The following is a 22411-nucleotide window of genomic DNA, read 5'->3' on the forward strand; positions in this document are numbered from 1 at the left end:
TCTGCACTCTTCTTCTGAGATGATTTGAGTGTTGTCAGCTTATCCTTTCATCAAAGATAACTCACATTCTACTAATGGGACGTAAACAGATCTGTAGAAGAGGGATGAGGCCATTTAGATCCTCTCACACATGGAAAAGACAAGACAAGCCTTAAATAGTAGTGGCGCTTAGGGCTAATGTGTGCTTCTGTACTTGAGAGGCATGGGCTTGTTTTTCTTACTCTAGCCATGATTTCTTTTAATCCCTGTGAATAAAAATTAACAGCGAGAGTCATTTATGACTTAATATCATTAAGCATTCATGTCCTATAAACCAGTGGTTCTCAACTTCAATGTGTAGGACCCTGAAAATTCTGCATTTCTAATAAGCTTTCAGGTGTTGGAGATACTACTAGACTGTTGGCCCCCACTCTGAGTAGCAAGGTTGTAAACCACAAAGATGAGTAGAAACAAATGCAGAAATGTAAAATGACTACGGAGTTAGTTCATTTCCATATCATTTTGTTCACATCCAGCATTTATCAGTCTCCTGGAGTTATTATCTGTGGCATGTTTGTCTATGCCTGATTAGCTAAACTAAACTCATTGAGGGTAAATTACAGTAATTTCTGTTTAGGGTGACCATATAATTTATATCCAAACCAATAAACTTTTGAGATAAGAGAGGGAGAGATGTATTAGTACCTAGGCCAGGACATCAGAGGTAACCTGGAATTCTCCTGGGGAAACTTGTAACTGTCTTGTCTTTATCCCCTAAACCTTGCACATGTTAGGTCTTCCGGGTTCCCAGACCCAATTCCAACATTGGGAGGGGGTCCCCACACCAACAAACAATTCTCACACTGTCTACCTGGAGATAACATTACATTCCACAGGTTAAGGGTTTCTGACCAACCTGCTATAGACGGATTTCCAGTGACACCCCTCCCCCTCAATAATGCCAATCACAAGTCCAGGTTGTTACCAGCACTTCAGACCAACTGGCCCACTCCTTGGTCGATTAATTTGCTGGAAAGGTTTGCAGAACACAGAGAAATACATCCCTAACTAGAACACTGGTTTCTAAAAGGTTATATGGCTCAGGAAGGTGGAAAAGGTGCATAGGACAAGGTTTGTGGGACAGGGACGTAGGGTTTGCAAGCTCTCTCCAGGTGCTGGAAGAATTACTCTTCCCCGTAATTCCATGTGCTGATGAGTCCAGAAGTTCTCCAGATACTCTTCTTTGGGGTTTTTACAGAAGCTTCAATTAAGTGTGGTTGATTAAGTCATTGGCCATTGGCTGTTGATTCAACCTTCAGTCCAGGGGTGGGAATGAAAATTCCAACCTTCTAATCACTTGGTTGGTTCTCCTGACAACCAGCCTTAGGTGCTTTCCAAAAGTTATTTTTATTGACATAACAAAAGACTCTTTCTCCCCAACCTCCCAAATGCTTGAGAAGTTCCTAGGGTTTTGGGGAGCTGTGAGCCAGGAACTATGGATAAAGACCAAATATATATGAGAGGTACAGTTTGGTCATCTGAATGAAAAATGTGTATTTCTTACAAATTACAGTATCTCATTAGGCATTTGATAAATTTTGAATGAATGACATTTTTGTAAAATTCTTTAGTCAAAGGAGGTATTTCAGGTTGTTCTATATTCATAAATTTGGTATATTGTAAAGGAAGAATATAAAACTAGGGACAAGCTGCTAGTACCGTACTGAAGATGAAAATTTTGTTAATGGGTGTTTTTCTGAGGAACTAAAGAAAATCATAGAAATGTGTATAGGAACCTTTTTAAGAACCACTTTTCTTATCTCCAAGAATAGAAAATAGGAAGTATGATACCAAATGGGAAGAGGTAGTTCTGGTTAAAATATTACACTATCAGTATGATGGGTGGGGGGTAAGAAAGTGGATAAATTAGAATTTGCTGACTGTCTGAAACATCTGCTCAAAATCAACAGTGACTAGAAATTGTGATTGCAAAATTTATTCTCTGTGAAACTGAAACTCAACATGAGGTGTGAGAGTTGCCATGAGCACATGTGATCACTGGGGGAAGGAATCTGTGCTAACTTAGCTACAGTTACCGCAGAGGGTGTGCTTCGTGCAGTTCCATGCGTAGTAGCTATCACTGGAAATACTCGCTTTCCTCACTGTGAAACAAAAACATTTTATTATCCTGATTTATGTAATAAGGATATTTTAATAGCATATTTTGATATTACATACACAAAGAAACATTACTGAAGTGAAGTATCTTTTTAGAAAATGAATAGCTGTCCCTTCATCTTCTTAACATTTAAATTGTTTTCTTGATGCAGAGCTGTTCCTTTTCATGTGTTGAAATATAACTTGGCTTTTCGCCTTTTGCAGGATGTTCTCGAGGAGAGAATTTCCCTGGAAGTTCAACTGGAACAGCTTCGACCATTCTCTCACCTATAAGCCAATTGCCGTTAACTGTGAACATACCCATTCTTGAGCAGTTTGGGGTTGAAGCCAATTTGGAGACCCAAACATTTAGCTCATTGCTTAAGTCAACGTTAAATTTTATGATTCTGTTTTGCCCTCTATGTTCACCATTGTATTTAAGTATCTTTTATTTTTTAATTTCAACAATAAAAGGGTCAGGATGACTTTTTCTGGAAGGTATATTGTGTTTGTTGGCACAGCCCACCCTTGTTAGTCCAAAGCAGCAGTATTGGTCCCTTACACTTAAGTGGCCAAAACTTCACACTCATTGGATTTACAGAATGAGCTCTCTTTACATCTCAAGCATATTTGCAAAAGGAGACAAAATTGAGTAAACTAAATGTTACACATAAAGCATCTTTATTTGTTCTGTAAAAATCTTTAAAATGAGTTTCCTGTTTTTTTATTTGACAGAACTGCATTGGATAAGGCATTCTTTAACCATAAGCCCTGCAGCAATCAATTACACAATTCTGGAGTAATGTGGTACTTTAAGTTTTCATGTCAGTTCTGTGTTTTCTTTATGAAAATTTGATCAGGTTCACTAGTGACTTAAAATATTTTTAAGATTTTACTTATTTATTTTTAGAGAGGGGAAGGAAGGAAGAAAGAGAGAAACATCAATCTGTGGTTCCCTCTCACGCACACCCTACTGGGGACCTGGCCTGCAACCCAGGTATGTGCCCTGACTGGGAATCAAACCAGTGACCCTATGGTTCTCAGGCCAGCACTCAGTTTTGTGAGCCACACCAGCCAGGACTCATGTAAGATTTTAATTCAGCAGCAAACTTATAAAATAGCTATGAAGACAGACTGTTCTTAATTTTACCCTAAAAGTGAAGGGAAAGTGTTGAGCCACAAACAACGTAAGTATCATCCACTTGCAAACATCACTGCTATTTGGATGATTTATGCACTTAAGTCTCATTTAAAAGTTTATACTCATCAGTCTGTACAGAGATTATTTTCAAGTAATATGTTTTAAAACTTAGGAGGACATTAATTATTCACAGAATAAATGGAAATTCCTTAGGATTTCTAATTTATCTTGAGCTATCTTGTCACTCATTCTGTTGCCATGTAAACAGGTTTTTCCTACTAACAGAGTTTCTGAGATGTGCCCCATTCAGGATGATATTACTGTCTTAGGATTTGTTTTAGACCATATGATATATATACATTTTGATCAAATTTGTAAATTTACTTCATTGCTGCCTAACAACAAATATTCCCTTTAGTGGTTTATTCTGTGGGGTCATAGATGTAAAGCTGTGTGAGTATATCTTAACAGAATCAAAAGTGTGACTTTACACTAATAAAACAGTATTTGAAGTTTTGTATAGTTTTTAACAGAATTTAAAATTTTACACATTAAAAGAAATTATATTTTCATTGTAGAAAAAAGAAAATGTTTAGCCCTGGGTAGTGTGGTTCAGTGGATTGAGCACGGACCTGTGAACCAAAGTATCACGGTTTGATTCCCAGTCAGGGCATATGCCTAGGTTGCAAGCCAGTTCTCAGCAGGGGATGCACAAGAGACAACCATACATTGATATTTCTCTCCCTCTCTCCTTCCCTTCCCCTCTAAAGATCAATAAATAAAATCTTAAAAAAAAAATGTTTAAAATACCCTAGTTCACAATCCTGTAGTGTACTAATAGATTTTACTACATTAGAGGAGAATATGAAACAAAAAGGAAGTTGATAAGCAAAAGCTTCCTAGATTAATATAACTTTCATCTATTTAGATGAAATATTTAGATAATAGTTTTAGTTTATTAAATAATTAAATGAAGACTTTAAAGAATGATCCAGAAAAATACTCAACACGTATGTTGCTGATTCTGTTTTGAAATAGATTTGTCTTGATTTCTTTATTTTTATTTAACTAAATTCCATTATAGGTTTTGGTAGGTAGGGATAGGTTTCCATGTATTTATTTTTAAGTATATTTTATTGATTATGCTATTACAGTTGTCCCAATTATTTTCTCCTCTTTATGCCCCCCTCTACCCTGCATCCCCCCAATCTTTAGTTGATGTCCTTGGGTTGTACATATAAGGTTTTTGGCTTCTCTGTTTCCTATACTGTTCTTAACTTCCCCCTGTCTATTTTGTACCTACCGATTATGCTTCTTATTCCCTGTACCTTTGCCCCCATTTTCTCCTACCCCCCTCCCCATTGGTAATCCTCCATGTGATCTCCATTTCTATGATTCTGTTCCTGTTCTAGTGTTTGCTTATTTTTTGTTTCTTAGGTTCAGTTGATAGCTTTGAGTTTGTTGGCATTTTACTGTTCATAGTTTTTGATCTTCTTCTATTTTTTAGATAAGTCCCTTTAACATTTCATATAATAAGGGTCTGGTGATGATGAACTCCTTTAACTTGACCTTATCTGGGAAGTACTTTATCTGCCCTTCCATTCTAAATTATACAGCTTTGCTGGATAGAGTAATCTTGGATGTTGGTCCTTGCCTTTCATGATTTCAAATACTTCTTTCCAGCCCTTCTTTTGATAAATCAGCTGACAGTGTTATGGGAACTCCTATGTAGGTAACTGTCTCCTTTTGTTGCTTTTAAGACTCCTTATCTTTAGTCTTGGGTAACTTAATTATGATGTGCCTTGGTATGTTCCTCCTTGGGTTCAATTTCTTTGGACTCTCAGGGCTTCCTGCACTTCCTGGAAATCTATTTCCTTCACCAGATTGGGGAAGTTTTCCTTCATTATTTAATCAAACAAGTTTTTAATTCTGGCCCTTGTTCTTCTGGCAGCCCTATGATTCGGATGTTGCAGTGCTTAAAGTTGTCCCAGAGGCTCCAAGGCCTCTCCACATTTTTTTTGAATTCTTGTTTCTTCATTGTGTTCCAGTTGGATGTTTATTTCATCCTTTTTTTCCAAATCGTTGATTTGAGCTCAAGTTTTCTTTCCCTAACTGTTGGTTCCCTGTGTATTTTCCTTTACTTTTTATAGCCTTAGTTTCTTCCTTCATTTTGTGACCAAGCTCAATCAATGACCACCCTGATTACCAGTGCTTTGAACTCTGTATCTGGTAAGTTGTCTGTCTCCTTCTCGCTTAGCTCTTTTTCTGGAATTTTGATATTTTCTTTCATTTGGGCCTTAGGTATTTGCCAGGGCAGGGCAACTCTCTTCGCTGTGTTGTGGGGCTGTCTGTGGGGGAGGGATCAGAGAGGGAATAATGCCACTTGCTTGCTCTGCTCTAGCCCCACTTTCCAGTGAACTCTCCTGTGAGACTGGGAGTTTCTCCCACCTTTGCAACCCCCCCACAGTATTTACAGCTAGAGGTTTTGAGTCTTTAGTTTCTTGACCAGCCAGCCCCTCCTCACCTGTGCGGTCCATGGCCTTGCCAAGGGTCCTGTCCACCCAGCTGCCCATCTCTGCCCCTTCTGCTGGTCTGGATGAATGTTTCTTTAACTCCTTGGTTGTCGGAGTTCTGTGCAGACTGTGGAGTTCTGGCAGTTCTAGTTGTTTATTTTTGTTAAGTTGGTTGTTATCCTTCTTGTGATTGTGTGAGGAGGTAAAGCATTTCTACCTTCCCCTTTGTCTTGGCCAGAACCCTGTTGTTGTTGTTTTTTTAAGGGTATTTTTTTAACAGCCTTCTAATTTAACAATGTCACAGATCTTTAAAGTTTATTTGGAAGGTCTAAGGATTTTATTTTGCAACCAGAAAACACTTAAAAATTACAGAAAACTTTTTAGTACTTCATAGTGGTATATTTTTAATACTTTCTGGGAGAGTACGTTCATATTAAGGATATATGTGATAAGTTTTAAAGTAAATTGCCGTTTCTATTTTCTATTATTTTTTTAAATCAATAATTATTTAATGAAAATGTTAAAGATCATTGGTAAATTGCCAACAAATTAAAATATTTCTCCAGACTGATCATTTAAGGAACCCTTTCCATTGTGATTTTATTTTTTATTAGATCATAAAACAAAACTTTAAATAATATGCTTGTTCTGTCTTAGGGTTTGTCAGTCAAGTAATTAATATTGTCCGTGAACAATACCTACCAAAAGAAGTGGTTCAAAATCATGGACTTGTTCTTACTCTACATTTCAGATGATTGAGCATAGATTGAGCATAGACAATGAAGTTTGTAAGTGAAGTGGAACCGTATGGGCTATCCTAGGTCATCCTCTCACGAAACTTAACATGGAACAGAAAATGCATGTGTCTCTCTTTGCCAGGGAGAACTGGCAATCCTGAATTTATTTTAAAAAGTCCAGTCTCACTTCTGCATTGTACTTTTGATTGTATTTTGGAGTATGGACAACCATAGGAACTTGTCATCCTCTGATTCTGTGGCACATATCCACTCATATCTTGGACCTTGAAGAATGAATGCATTCTTTATATCTGTAAAGATATTTAAGGTACGCTAATTAATCTTTGCAAGTAGCAATCAAAAGGAGAAATTATTTTAAAATTCAAGAATTGACCAAGTCTTCTTTAACAATTTTTTAATACTAAAAAAGGAATTCAAATCCAGTTTAGAATATAACTTCCTAAAATTACTGAAAAATTCAAATATATGATAATGAAATAATATCTTTATATTATAATTAATTGTAATTAGCAATTGTATTTAAAGACTAAATGATAGGTGATTTAATTTTTTTTTTTAATTTATTTTTAGAGAGAGGGGAATGGAAGGAGGAAGAGAGAAATAAATCATGTGCCCGGATGGGGAATCGAACCAGCAGCCTTTTAGTTCACAGGCCACTGCTCAAACCACTAAGCCTCATTAGCCAGTGCCGATTAAATGTCCTGTAATTCCTTGTTTTAGTCACTCCAGAAGGACCTGGAGCCAGTGAAGGTTTCCTCTAAGAGTTACAGAGATGCTGAGAGCTAGACCTAGACAACGTTGGTATGTGGGCCACTGACAGAAGTAAGCCAGCTACTTAGCTGTGATATTTTAACAGGGGCGCCATACCCTTTTCAACACACCGAGTGATTATTGATAACTAGCCCATTTTATCTGAGTTTGTCTTCACAGTGGAAATATTTAGTCCCACACTTGGTTTTCATTTCCTCCCCCCCCTTAGGCTTATTTAAAATGGGGCTGAAGCTAATGAGAAGCAGTTCTTTCTAGGTTGTCTCAAGTCCTGCCTTTATATACAATGAAAAATACCAGAATGAGAGCACTCCACTCAGGTTCCCTGGCCTAACAAGTACAAAAAGAGATGTGCAGCCCATTAAGCTTGGGAAGTAGAGTGTAGAGTGACTAAGAAATAGGCACAGTAGGTAGGGTTAGGTTTTAAGTCAGAAGGTTTTTTTGTAGTATGATTTTTTATTGAGGTTATTATGAATGAAATGTTTGTTACTAAATATCCTTTGCAAATCTGTTGATCTCATTTTCCGTTGCTCTCAACTTAAGTATGAATTTAAGAAAAGGTACAGTCAGATCTAATCACTTAGTCCTAATAGAATGGAAAAAGAAATTCTAAAATAGTAACATCCACAGGCAGTATAGAGTCCTAACAGAAGGGAAAAGTAATAGATAAAAGCCTAAAACTGTAACCTCCCAGGCAGTGCAGAGTAGCAGGCAAGGGCTCGGCACCCCTGTGGAACCACGTCAAAGAGTCCCTGGTGGTGATGTAGGGCTGTGCCTCCCTTCGTGAATTTTGAAACTTCCTAACCTCCAGTGTGCGTGTCTGGCAACGCCAGCATTCTTCTCTTCTGCTCGTTCAGGCAGATGGAAGTTTACATCAATGAAATTTTTTTAATAATTAGGGAATTATTTACCAACTACAAATTACGATTCCAATCTTTTTTCTACTTTCTAAATTAATAGTAAATGAGCATTACAGAATATAGTTTTCAAAAGGTATTTAACTCTCAGAATTAAAAGAGTACATACATTTGGAATCTGGAATATCTTCTACAAGTAGCCTGTGAAGGGCCACAGATGCAATGAACTGGTAGGTGGATTTTGAAGTCCTTTCGAATGGAGTATGAGATGTGCCCCGACTACAAACAAGCAGTGCATCGTTGAAGAGGAAAAGGCTGAGGTCTCGGGTATGTTCATAGAGCCTGTGTTAAAACCAACGCAGGGAGGGGCAGTTTCAGAGGATTTCATGTGCAGTGTGGGCAAGATGAACATTCAGCTTTCCCTCCTTTAAGACATAAGTCATGCTGTGTTTTGAAACTTCTGTCAAGGTTGATATTTAGTGTTTGATACATTTGGGCAATCCGGAGAAAATAAATTTTTGTTTGGTTTCATCTTTTAAGGGTAACAGGTTTGGGTGAACCAGTGTGGCATGAGGTGCCTTAAGTAGAAAGCAATTAACTTTTGGTAGGGAAATTTTGTAATTTTGATCGGAGGAGGGGAAATTGGTGTGCAACTTAATATACCTCATCAGTATGAAAGGTTAGAGTTAAGAAGCTCTTGATTTTCACTGAGGTTGTTGCCAGGGCCATGGTCAAATGGAGGCATATGTATCAGCAGGCAAAATGTGTCCACAACCTCCCATCTGTTACCTTTTTGCTGTTCTGTTGTTGGAAACAGGTCAGAGAGGTGTCCCTGTTCACTAGTAATGGGTTGTCTTGTGCGAGCACTCAACACACATCAAGGGACATGCTGGGGAAGGGCCCGGGGAGCTCCGCTCCACTAGGAGTGGCCACACAAAGCAAGCTCAGTGTTTTGATGGAAGATGACAAATTTTATTTTCTCTTGGAAGTGTCAAGCAACCCTCAGGCACTCTAAAGAAGAGTCAATTTACTAGCTTGTCAGAGGAAGCCTCTTGTTTAATCATCTTCACTCTTCATTTAGTTTTTAAATTGTCGATTTTGATCCATATACAGTTTTAATAAATGCTAAAGTGACATCACATACCTCTTCTTAGTTCACCCAAGATACCACACTAGTACATTATCTTTCCAATCTTTCCAGTTGTTTGAATCTGCTCAGGTAATTTTAACACACACACACACACACACACACACACACACACACACCTATTTACAGGTAGTTTGCTGTTATTTTACAAAAATGGTAATATTCACACTTTTTCCTGCTTTTCTCACAATACTTCATGGTGTAGAGGGGGCATTACTTATTCCCTCGTCCCCTTTAGATGAGCAGTCCCCTTTTTGTTATAATCCTCACTTGAGGATGTGTCCCTTGATCTTAGAGACAGAGGAAGGGAGGGAGAGAGAGAAACATCAGTAAGTTGCCTCCCACACACACCCCAAGCAGGTATTGAACCCACAACCTAGGTACATGGCCCCGACCAGAGATCAGACCTGCAACCTGTTTGGTGTACAGGATCATGCAGCAGCCAACTGCCACGGGCTGGGGCAGGCAGTCCCCTTTTGATAGACCTGTGCTTTGTTTACAGGTTTGGGTCTCATTCCTGCCTTCCTCTCTTTGTTCTTTATTGCCACTTTGAGCAGTGCTGGAATAAACTGGTCCTTACATATAAACTAATTCTTTACATGTGCTCTAATTGCTGTCACGGGATTTCCAAGGGTACTATTGATTGGTGAAAGGGTTTATGTGTTTTTATCAAAGACTTCCAGATTGTTCTCTATCAAAGGTGCTCTATTCTGTACTTATTTTTTTTTAAATATATTTCATTAATTATGCCATTTCAGTTCTATTTCCCACCTTCATTCCCCTCTATCCTGCACACCTCCTCCCCCACCATTTCCCCCCTTTTAGTTTATGACCACATGTCTCAAGTTCTTTAGATTCTATATTTCCCATACTATTCTTGCCCCCCCCCATCTATTTTCTACCTACCATCTATGCTACTTATTTTCTGTACCTTCTCCCCCCTTCTCCTTCTCCCACTCCCCTGTTGCTACCCCTCCATGTGATCTTCATTTCTGTGGTTCTGCTCCTGATCTAGCTGTCTTCTTAGTTTGCTTTTGTTTTAGGTGTGGTTGTTAATAACTGTGAGTTTGCTGTCCTTTCACTGTTCATCTTTTTTATCTTCTTTTGCTTAGATAAGTTCCTTTAACATTTCATATAATAAAGGCTTGGTGATGATGAACTCCTTGAATTTGATCTTATCTGAGAAGCACTTTATCTGTCCTTCCATTCTAAATGAAAGCTTTGCTGGATAGAGCAATCTTGGCTGTAGGTCTTTGGATTTCATGTCTTGGAATTCTTCTTTCCAGCCCCTTCTCAACTGTAAGGTCTCTTTTGAGAAATCAGCTGACAGTCTGATGGGAACTCCTTTGTAGGTGACTGTCCCCTTATGTCTTGCTGCTTCTAGGATTCTCTCCTTCATTTTAATCTTGGCTAATGTAATTATGATGTGTCTTGGTGTGTTCCTTCTTGGGTCCAACTTCTTGGGGACTCTCTGAGCTTCCTGGATTTCCTGGAAGTCTATTTCCTTTGCCAGATTAGGGAAGTTCTCCTTTATTATTTGTTCAAATAAGTTTTCCATTCGTGGCTGTTCCTCTTCCCCTTCTGGTACCCCTATAATTCGGATGTTGGAACGTTTAAAGATGTCCTGGAGGTTCCTAAGCCTCTCCTCATTTTTTTGAATTCTTGTTTCTACATCCTTTTCTGTTTGGTCATTTTTTTTCCTCCTTCTGGTCCACTCCTTTGATTTGAGTCCCAGTTTCCTTTCTATTACTATTGGTTTCCTGTGCATTTCCCTTCATTTCAATTAGTTTAGCCTTCATATGTTCCTCTAATTTGTGACTAAAATCAACCAGTTCTGTGAGCATCCTGATTACCAGTGTTTTGAACTGTGCATCTGAAAGTTTGGCTATTTCTTCATCGCGTAGATTTATTGGCTCTGGGGCTGTGAGTTGTTCTTGAGCATGTTTTGATCTGTTTGTGCCTGTTACGTATGAGAAGAGGAGCCTTAGTTGTTCACCAGGATGGAGCCACCCAGGACTCTGGTGTGTGACACTGTATGTGGGGGTGGGTCAGAGAGGGACAATAGCAGTTCCCTCTGCCGCTTCCTGCCACTGGGGCCTGCGTGGTCCGTCTCACTGCTAGCTCCTTCACCAGTTTATCTGCGTGCGAATGTGTGACCACAATCAGCCCTCAGCGGGTCCACTGCCTTCCACCCTCAGTGGATCCACCAGCTTATCCACACCTGGGATCTGCTGACGGCTGCTAGCGCACCTGGGTAGCACACCCTGGGTCGTCTGGTGGATCTTTCCTGCCCGACCCTGCTCTGCTGCAGGCTCTGCCCCTCTTACCGGTTTGGCTGAAGGGTTCATTGTTGTCAGACTTCTGTGTAGTTCAATTTTCTGTGTTTTGGCTGCATTTTTGTTACTAAAACTTTGTTGTTTTTAAACTTGGTTGTGCGAGAAGGCGCAGTGCTTCCACCTACGCCTCCATCTTGGCGGAAGTCCTCTGTATTCTGTATTTAAAGTCTACTTCATATGACAGTGTCTCTGACTTGTACATAATGCAAACTTTAATGTGCATCTGAATTACTTGGAGATTTTGTTAAAATGCAAATTCTGATTTGATAGTGCAAGGGTAGCTTGAGACTGTATTTCTAACAGTTCGCTGGGTAAGCTGATACGCAGACCACACTGAGTAAGCACTTATTAGTTACAGCCCCACCTGTAAGCTGGGCAAAGGACTGGATCAGGGAGTGCTGCACTTCAGGGTCCACTCTTTGCAGTGTTAGGAAGTGCAGGTCACGTTAGGTGTGTGGAGAGGCAGAAACAGTCATCCAGTCACTAGTCAACTTGTTTGCACGTCCCCTTCCCAGCTCTGGTTGCGACTCAGGAGCGAAGGAGTGGGATGCTGCACACACACTGGTACTTTGCAAGGAATAATGCTCTGATCAAGTCGAGAGTTATTCGGACAATAATGGATCAGACAGAACCAGGGATGAAGGAGAAAGGACGTGAGAAAGGCAGAGGGTAATATAAATATATAAATATGTATAAAACTTTATAGGGGGATTTTCAGAACGTAACCTTTGGCATGAACAGACATCGGCAGCCAATTGGTTCTGTAAGCTACCTAAGCCTGAACGATGGCCCCCATCATTCACACTCTGACAGGAGAATCAGTGGCTTTTGGGGTCCCCAGGAAAAGAGTCAACTCGGGCAGAGTTAAGTGTCCCTGAAAAGTTGAGGTTTTCCTTTTCCATGCGCAGTTGCACTGGTAGTGACTGCAGTTTCCTTTGGACAGAGCCGAAAGGAAAGGTGGCTGCATTTTTGGCCTTGTAGCAGGGTTTTTCCTCAAGAAAACTCTGGGTCTGAGACGTGGATGGCTCTCTTTGATGATTCAAGGCTCCAGTCACCAGCTCTTGAGGGCCTCACTTTTGTAACTTTGGGGAGACCCCACTGAAAGGGGCAAAGGCATGCTGAAAATCAACAAGCTTAAAGTCACATAAATGAAAATCAGCGTTCCTGAAAAAATGGTAACAGTTCCAAGGTGCATACTGTATTCCAAAAGAATATACCAAAAAGTTGGGCCTGTATCTGTAGATAGACAAATACCTCCAAATTTCCTAGCTCTAAAATGATGGACTTGATCTCTATCCACTTTTTTAAACTTTATAATGCAAATATTATTCGCTGCGTCTATGGCAGATCTAGTTGATTAGTAACTTACTTGTCTAGCAACTGCTGCCGTGTTAAGGAGTTTCTGAGGAGGAAGACTCAGTTCAGCGTTCCGCCTGCTCTTCTAACCAGCAGTCAGAGCGCTGAGACCCGGTTTGGAATTCTAGGCCAGCAACTAGTTAGTTCCGTGACCTCAGACAACTTCCGTAAGTACCGATTTCCCATCCATACACACGGCTGCAGTCCTGCCTTCCTCACCAAGTGACTAAAGATGATATCGAATGAGAGGAGTTAAAATACATGGGAAACTGTGAAGCCTTGTACTCGTGTGGGTGGGTGGGGTTACACATACACGTAAGCAGGGTTTCCTGTAGGTAGACATCCCTGATGGGAACCATGGGAATGCCATTTCTGGGCTTTTCTGTGATTTCCTAAAATCACAGAAAACAAGGTTGCAGGCTACATATTCTGTGATAAGTTTTGGAGCATAAAACTTGCATTTACTTGATTTCAAATGTTAATGCAAAATTACATTAACATTTATTGCTTGGCAAGCTCTGGCTGGTGTAGCTCAGTGGATTGAGTGCGGGCCTGTGAACCAGACAATCGAGGTTCGATTCCCAGTCAGGGCACATGCCTGGGTTGCAGGCTGGTTCCCTGCAGGCCATTTCCCAGCAGGGGACGCATGAGAGGCAACCGTATATTGATATTTCTCTCCCTCTCTCCTTCCCTTCCCCTCTAAAGATAAGGAAAGAGAGAGAGAGAGAGAAAGAATATCATCGCAGTAAGTTTAAAAAACAAACAAACATTGTATTGCTTGGCAAATTGCTGATGTATTGTCTATTTCAATATAAGTGTACCTCATAGTGCGAAATACTTAGTATTTTCTCACTATCCTCAAATTGTCAAATGTACTCTGTTGTTGAAACACTAAAGACACATCTAAATTCTAATTGAGACTTCTGGCTTCTGGTTGCACATGTACAGAGCTTGGGAGTCATCACTTCCATCCTCACAACAAAAAAAAGAAATGAAAAAACTCAATTAACAAGTCTCCTTAGATCCCTCCGAGAGTTGTGGTCACAAGACAAACCACTACCCTAAAAGCTGGAGAGGCGGGTGCACACGGAGAAGCACGGCTTACTGGAAGCAGAAGCTGCACGCGGGAGCCAGCACTGCCTCAGGATATTTAAAGGGAATGGACTAATCATTAGAGACGCCAAACTGATTCAAAGATTAAAGACTTCTGCAGGCTTTGCTTTGGGGAGATCCCCTACCCCCTTGCATCACTTTCACCTCCAGAATCCCCACCAGGTTCCTTCTGTGAAGATCTGAGAAAAATCTCCCAGTGGGGAGGAGGAAAGAAACAATTCTGAAACATGCTTAGAATGTGCTATTCTTAACAAAGTCCTGCCCTCAAGGGAAACTTTTACGGAACCTAGACAAAGTGGGGGAAGGGAAATACCCAACTCCAGCTCCCTCTAGCTTTTCTGTCTTACCTTAGAGGCAAAAAAAGACAAAAACAAAAAAAAAAACCCTGAGCAGCTTTTGTGAAGGTCATGGCTCAGGGGCACAGGCTCACTGATATCTGAGACCAAATCACAGGACTATAGAACTCTTCCTCCCCCCCTGGTATTCTACCACCACTTCAATAGGATGCTTTAGAATGACACAGGGTTACAGCGGAAAGAACAGCAAGGCTCAGACTCCCTTTAAAGGATCTTTAGAAAGCCCTATGACAACAGGGAAGACAAAACCAAGGACAACAGAGAAAACCGGATCCTCTAACACCATAGCTACAACAAAGAGAACACAGGCTCTCACACGCAGCCGAGGAAACATAAAACCTTACACCACACTCCTGTTTACCTCAGTTTCCTTCCCCAATACCCCGTGTCTGGCGTTCAACAAAGAATTGCAAGGCAGGCTAAGAGCCAAAGAAACACTCTGATGAGACCAGGAAGGCAAGCCCCAAAGCCAGACTCAGATATGACAGAGATTTGGGGATTTCAGCATGATGATAAGGACTCTAAATATTAGAGAACTGGACAACATGCAGGAACACATGGGTAATAGAAATAGAAATAAAAGCATTAAGACATTTTAGAAATCAGAAACAATAGATGAATAATGCCCTTTGATTGGCTTATCAGCAGGCTGGACACAGCCAAGGAAAGAAACATTTATCAATAGAAACTTGCCAAACTAGAAAACAAAGAGAAAAAGAAGACTGGAAAAGAAAAACAACATTGCCCAAGAAATAGGGGACAACTGCAAAAGATGTAACTTATGTCTAATAGGAATATCAGGTTCAGAAAAAAGAGGAATCAAAGGAATATTTGAAGTAATAATAGCTGGTAATTTTCCAAAATCATTGACAGACACCAAATCACAAGTGCAGGAAGCCTAGAAAAGAGAGTGTCAGGTAAGATGAATACCTTAATCTATGCACTGAGGCCTTTCACATTCAGACTCCGAAATATCAAAGACAAAGTCTTTTTTAAAAGATTTTTAAATATTTGTAGAGAGATGGGAAGGGAGGGATAAAGAGAGGGAGAGAAACATCAATGTGAGAAACAATCGGTTGCCTTTCATACAAACCCTGGCTGGGAATAGAACCTGCAACCCAGGCACACGCCCTGACCAGATATTGAACTGGTGACATTCTGCTTTGCAGGACGTGACCAACCCACTGAACCATACTGGTCAGAGACAGGGGTAGAATCTTGAAAGAACCTAGAGAATTTAAAAAATGCCCTAATTATAGAGGAACAAGGATAAGAACTGCATTGGACTCCTCTTAAGAAACCATACAAGTAAGAAGCTGGGGGTGGGGGTGGGACCAGGGAGGTACTGGGAGAGAAAGGGGGAAAAAAGAGACACTGGAGGGAAATAAGTGTTGTAAGAAAAAGCCCATCAACCTAGAATTCTGTGCCCAGCAAAATTATCCTCCAAAAGACTTTCTCAGGAACATGTGTAAAGGACCCAACATGGATAGACAACAGGGTGGGGACTGACTGAGGGAGGGAGGGCGTCGGAGCAGGGGAGAACAATGGGAGCAACTGGGGCAACTGTAACTGATCAACAATTAAAAAAAAAAAAAAAGACTTTCTCATACAAACAAAAATTGAGGGACTTCATTGCTAGTTGACCTGCCTAGCAAGAAGTGTCAAAGGAACTTCTTCAGGAAAAAGGAAAATTCTATAAGTCAGAAATTCAAAATTACTTAAAAAGAGGAAGAGTGTTCAAGGTTAAATATATTCTATGAAGGTGAAATAAATTCTAATAGTCAGGAAGTGGAGCAATCCCTAGCACGTTCCTACCATCCCAGGGTGTTTGGAATCGCTGGCTGGGCATCTGGTTCCCTTCCATCATTGTATCTCTTTCTATTGCTGCTGACCAAAATTGACAAAATCAAAACATAACAAAAACTGACGGTAAGAAAGTGGCACATTGTGGGATTTGATTTAAGACTCACTCTACGCGGGTATTTGGTGAGAGAACTGATTTCTTCTAACGACCCCTCAACTCTGTCCTGTGTCTTTGAGAAACATTTACTGAAATAGTCATTGAAGGAACTGGTAAGCCAATTTCTATTTCTCTTATTGGAGTTGGATGAATGAAAGAAGTTCATTCCTCTCCACTGGGTTGCTCCTGAGTCATTGTCTTTGCCATTAATACTGAGTGAGAACACAGTTTGGCAAACAACCTCTGGAAGCAGAGAGATTAGCAGACTGGCCCCATCGCTCATTTTTGTAAACAAAGTTTTACTGGATTGTAGTTACACTCATTCATTTATGTCTTATATTGTTCATTAAGATTATATTTGTTATTATATGAGTTATATAGCTGCTTTTGTGCTTCAATGACAAAGTTTGGTAGTTGCCATAGAAATTATTTGGTCGGTAAGCCCTAAAATGTTTACTATCTGACCCTTTACAGAAACAGTGCCCATCTTTGTTCTACAGGAGAAAAGTGGGTGCCGGTTTATGGAAACTGATGCTCTCCCATCTTTTGTACTTACATTACTGTGAGCACTGTGCAAACTAGACGTAGCGAGACCCCAATATAACAGTGGTCCCATGGTGAGACCACCATGTTTTAAACACGGAGCACAGTGACCTGAGGGTAATGACCTGGGGCTCTCTTTCTTACGCTGAGCAGATGCTTCATGTGATGTCCCACAATGCTCGGGTCGCCTCTCAGTAGGAGAGTGACTCATCTTTAGAACATCCGTTTCTCTATAGTTTGTGGTCAGCAGAGACTATTTATTTTCTCCTGTTTTGCCCAGTAGCTGCCTGGAATTCAAGTAAGGCGATAAGGCATCTTACCTTATCTCAAAGGAGGGTGTGTGTATAAATTTTCAGTTCAACAAACAGATCGTTGTAAACTTATACTGTGTCAGATGATGAGCTGGGTGCCAGGCACAGGATGACTAAGACATGGCCCCAAACACAGGGTATGTAGGTGTTTACCTTAAAAAGAAGCTTGTTTCCTCCTCACAGCTGTGAAGTTGGGCTACATCTTGGACCCTAATCAGATATCTGTGTGCTTCTGACAGAGGCTAGGAAATAAAAAACAAAATGAGAAACATAGATAATTTTTAGAAAATAAAAGGCCCCGTTACTACTGCAGAGCCATTTTGTATCCCGGAATTTGTGAGTGTTGAGTAGAACTCAGTTCAGTTATGAAAAAGGGAATGTTTTTTATTGTTTATAAAACAGGCTTTCTTTAGAAAGACCACAGAATTGACCATGAAAACTATATTTTAGGGTGTTGTCTAATTTTTTAACTACTGAAAATTTTTTACTTGTAAATGTTTCATGGCATCAAAAATAAAGTGGGGGTGGGCTGAATGAGAAGCAACGTATCAAGAAAAGGAAGGGAACGAATTGTTGCAAATTGAGAGTCAGGGCCCTGCACCCCTAGAGCCACGTGCATGACCACCTGGTGTGAGCAGCGACCTGGAACTAAGTTCTGTGGACTCTGTCCATTCCGCAATCTGGGGCTTTTTGTAATCCAGTGAATTCCACCTTCCCTACCAAAACATGCAGATCTAAATTATGACAGAACAACTCCATCTTGCTTCCCCAGTGTAACCGAATAAAAATAACATCTCCAAGCAGCTGGTACTTTCGTTCCTTAGAATTCCTATCCCGAGCTCCTATTATAGGTCAAACCCTGGAAGTCAAGTCAGCCACAGCTCACACCCGATAGAGTTCCCAGTCGTGTGAATAGAAGGTTGTAATAAAATGTGACAGAGGCCCAGGGTGCTGCAGGACACCGAGGGAAAGGAGATCCACAGCTGGCGACGTGCGAGAAACCACAAGGAAGACGATGGTCGAGCCGGATGTGTACAGGAGGGTAGGAGCTGACCCAGCAGAGTAAGAAAGGGAGGTAATTTTTGAGAAGGAAGTGCATGGACGAAGCATAAATGTACAAGGAGAGGCCAACACAACTGGAGAACTGTGAGTCGACTTGTGTGGTTTGCTCATAAAGTGGTGGGCAAGGAGGTGAGAGAGAAGGTGGAGTGGGACCAGATGATATTCCATAGGCAACAGCCAGCAGAAGACCTGTGAGATTTTTTTCAGGTCTCCTTGGTGTGCAAAGCCCTACACCAGGTACTATGCACAGGGATAGATAAAACAATAGAAGCCATGGCCCCTTTCCTCTGGGTTGGGGGTTCCTGACCACACTAGTACCGAGCAAGGAGCTAAGACTGCAGAAAAGTGAAGGGACAGGGTCAAGCCCACTTGTGCTGCTTCTCCTGTGGCATCCTTGCAGGTAAGAAGGATGTGAGGCGTGAGAGCTCGGCAGCGGCAGACACACACACCACAGGCATTCACCAGATGTTAGCTGGTTTGACATCTGGATGTCTCCTTTTGCCAAAGATATGAGAGTTTATTCATGAGTGTGATATGTAGAAAGTACATCGGAATACGTACAGGGCACCCCCAGATGCTTTTCTGTATGTCTGACAGTTGATCTTTCCTGTTGATATTTTGCTTCATCTAGAAAACAAAGTAATTTTAGGCAACATAAAACTGTGAGATTTGTATACATAAAAATAGATTTTAAATATTTCGTGGCATTTATAAGAATCTGGTTTGATGTACCCAGTGTTTTTAAATGAAGAGGCAAATGACAAGACTGTATTCAAAATGCATCTTCCGGGCATAATGTGTTATCAGTTAACATTCAGCCTGGAAGCCCGTGAAGAATGCATATCAGAGGGATATTTTCAGAGTGAGAGTACTGTGCTCTGCAATGCTGAGTTGCCCAGGCAGCAAATCTAATACATGAAGAAGTTGTTTCAGGCACAAAGGATCTTCCTTTTTTACTGTTAGTCCTCTAGAAAATTCAATCCAGATACCTATTTCTTTAAACCTTCACATTGATAAAGATTTTATTGAACATGTATAGTTATCCAAAAACATGTTGCTTGGCTTAAAACAGATACCTTTAGTGCTCCAAGTCTCTGAATACAAGGATTTCACACTGAAAAGACAAAAGAATGTGAAGACTGCCGCAGGAAGAACAGGCATTTCTGGATCTGTGAGTTAGAGTGCCAGAAAAGCATTGCAACATTTTCAAAGGACACAGACTCTTGTCAGCAACCAACCTGATCTATGTAACCTTTATATGTTTTGATTCGGTCGATTGCAGTGGTCAAGTCCCCACGGTCCACATGCTCTGCAGGAGTGTGAAGCCTCAAAGCATAGAGAAGATGAATATATTCTTCAAATCTTCGGGATGGGTACAAGAGCAGCTCCGGCAGGCTGTGAGGCATAGAGAAGGGAACCTTCTTTCTGAAGGTCAAAGAATGCCCCGTCCCCAGGGTGCCTCCGCCACGCTCGCCCTCAGAACTCACCTCAGCATGTTGGTAGCGATAGTCTTATCGTGCCTCTTCAGGAAAGCTCGGAATGCTGGTCTCGCTTCTCTGCACTAAAGGTGAGCAATATGTTGTCAAAACTTAGCTCTGCATGTCCGCTGTAAAGCCTTCTGTTCCCCCAGGCAGACAAGATCAAGGATTCACTCAAAACAAGAGGCCAACGTCTGCATCTAGTCAAAGTATTTCTAGTGCTTACTAACACTAATGCACCAAGCAGAGTGATTTATTTATGCCTCAGACCCAACCCTATCCACTGTCCTGAAACAGGGTAGACAAACAAAAACAGGCTTGGTAACCAGGGCGCCTGGAGAGGAATTAGGGTTCTAGTCTGACTCTCCCTAATTCTTTGGGACCTTGTTAAGTTACTCCACTTCCCAGAGCCTTGGCTTCCTCCTAGATGTCAACCCTAACTCTTGTTAGGGTGAAGGAAAAATAAATCCTGTCCAGTAAATGGCTGTCACACAGTAAGTGTTATTTCCTTGTAGTAAAGGACTATTGATGGTGTTCCCCTATGATACTGCTGCCAGTCATGTGCGATGTTCTAAAAGTGCTCCGCTCTATTTAACATCTGTTTTAAAATGTACTCACTCATCACCTTTAAAGTACCCCATTTTTCTCCATGGGGTACATGCCTAAAAGATGCCAGTAATTCTAATTTCCAGAAATCAAATATTTATTGATTTCAATAATATTAATAGCTAACAAGTATTAAGTACCTGTATGCACCCTCTATGCTAGTGAAACAAACACCATTGGTATCTGTGACTATAAAAATTTCATCCCCGGTTTGTTTCTGATAATACAGGACATTTCACTCCAATTCTTGAGCTCACAGCCAGTCAGTTGGACGAAACTGCCTTGTTCACACAGTTTTCCCACAAGCCATAATCAGATCATCCAGCAGTGTTAAACTCTCTGGGTGGGGAGGGTGTGCTATAAAGGGAGGTGTCCAAGGTCAGGCATGGGCCAGAGACCTCAGTACAGACAGGGGGACACAGCTGAAGTGGACACACTGGACCCTGGCAGAAGTGTGCCCCCGTGTCCCCAGGTAGCAGGATCTTACTGCCATCAGAAGAGATCCCAACAAGAGCAGTATGTGAGTGACACAGAGGGAAGCGAATATTCCTGCTCAGACTACACATGGCACAAGGCACAATGAATTCTCCACAGAATGTAAGACAAAGAAATTCCTCACGCACAGTAAAATTTCACAGAGTATCCTTATCCCAAGAAACATGAAGTACTAATTCCTATTCTTTATGAGACAGCAAGCTTTGTCAAGGTCACGCAGATCTTTGTGGCAGAGTGGCATTGGGGCTCACAGTCTTTCTTCTACCTGTTAAACATTTTCCTGTAACTGAGCCATGGGCGTCTGACAGTTTGTGTGAGGATGATTTCAGTCCAACAGCCAGTGTCTGGGCCCTGCTGTGTCAAGCACTGTGCTGGCCCCTAGTGATACACAGTTAAGTGTCAGGGTCCCCGTCCTCAGAGTCCACAGTAAACTGAAGGAGTAGAGCTGGAAGCAAAGCGTGGGGGCTTTCCTATTAGCCCGAGACCTTTGGATGCCACACAAATCTTGCTTTCAAGCTCAGGTCTAATAAATGCCTGGAGGTAACGCAATCATTTACCTTCTCAATAGTTTTCAGAACAACGGGGTAATTGTTGAAGAAATTGGTATATGTGTTCAACTGGCTTCCAAACTTCATGAATATTTCTCCCACGCGGCGAGCTGGGCCCCAGTCCTGCAGTCTGTCTCTCAGGTTATCTAGAAACTGCCTGCAATGTGAGAAACGCGTGCATGCGAAAGATTGATCCATGATAACCAATAACCTTAACGAATAAATCAGTGGTCATCCAGGCTGTTTCGGCCTAGTCATTTGTGGCTGAGGTTTTGTCAAATGCTTTTGTCTTGAGACAGAGCAGTACCGGGCAGGAGGAGGGGGAGGTGAGGAAGTAGGTTGGCTATGCTGGAATCCCACCTGTCCACCTCACTCCTTGAGTCAGAGCCTCCCCAGGCTGCCTCTGAATCTCCCATTCCCACAGGGCCGGCCAGCTGGGCAGGGAAGGCTTCTTTCATTCTCAGAATAGAGTGTTCGACTCACCTGAAATGGCCATAATCTTCTCTGGGCCCATTTCCCTGTGATCTAAGGTTATCCCTCATTCAGCCACCACAGGCCTTGAAAGCTAGAAGAGGCTAGTTCAACCTCTTGATTCTGCAGCAGTGGGGGCCCACTGAGGGTAAGAAACTTCCTCCCAGTCTTCAGAGCGTTACTGGCACAGAAGCACAAGCTTAGTTTTGTCTTAGTTTACCACCAGGGCAAGGTGGTAACCTCACATACTCAAGACACCTGCTGTTACTAAGGTAGACCTTGGGTTCGCTAAGCAAAGTGTCCTAGTGACTTAGTCCCATTAAATTCTCCGGTTCCTTTCCCATAGCTCAACTAAACATACTGTCTTGTCTCTTGCACGAACAATATACTGAATACAGAATCCGCTGGCAGTGAACTCCACTGCTAGTTCCACTGCTTTGATTTGAAGCAGAAGTA

General features: G+C 41.3%; 2 protein-coding genes across 2 annotated transcripts in view; one reads left to right on the forward strand and one right to left on the reverse strand.

The window, feature by feature from the left end:
- LOC119043649 (ralBP1-associated Eps domain-containing protein 1) overlaps positions 1-2621 on the forward strand; it is a 35804-nt gene extending 33183 nt beyond the window's left edge. The window contains exon 13 of the mRNA XM_053664868.1: positions 2362-2621. Coding sequence (XP_053520843.1) covers positions 2362-2430 — 69 coding nt within the window. The 3' untranslated portion in view covers positions 2431-2621. The remainder of the gene's footprint in view (positions 1-2361) is intronic.
- Positions 2622-6434: 3813 nt separating this feature from the next.
- ECT2L (epithelial cell transforming 2 like) overlaps positions 6435-22411 on the reverse strand; it is a 65769-nt gene continuing 49792 nt past the window's right edge. Inside the window, exons 14-20 of the mRNA XM_037137688.2 lie at positions 21494-21641; positions 19845-19918; positions 19596-19752; positions 18919-18984; positions 17449-17537; positions 8343-8515; positions 6435-6838 (exon numbers count right to left, since the gene is read on the reverse strand). Coding sequence (XP_036993583.2) covers positions 6711-6838; positions 8343-8515; positions 17449-17537; positions 18919-18984; positions 19596-19752; positions 19845-19918; positions 21494-21641 — 835 coding nt within the window. The 3' untranslated portion in view covers positions 6435-6710. The remainder of the gene's footprint in view (positions 6839-8342; positions 8516-17448; positions 17538-18918; positions 18985-19595; positions 19753-19844; positions 19919-21493; positions 21642-22411) is intronic.

Source organism: Artibeus jamaicensis, unplaced genomic scaffold (assembly GCF_021234435.1).
Source record: "Artibeus jamaicensis isolate MK-2021 breed Jamaican fruit bat unplaced genomic scaffold, CSHL_Jam_final contig_387, whole genome shotgun sequence".
Taxonomy (NCBI): Eukaryota; Metazoa; Chordata; class Mammalia; order Chiroptera; family Phyllostomidae; genus Artibeus; species Artibeus jamaicensis.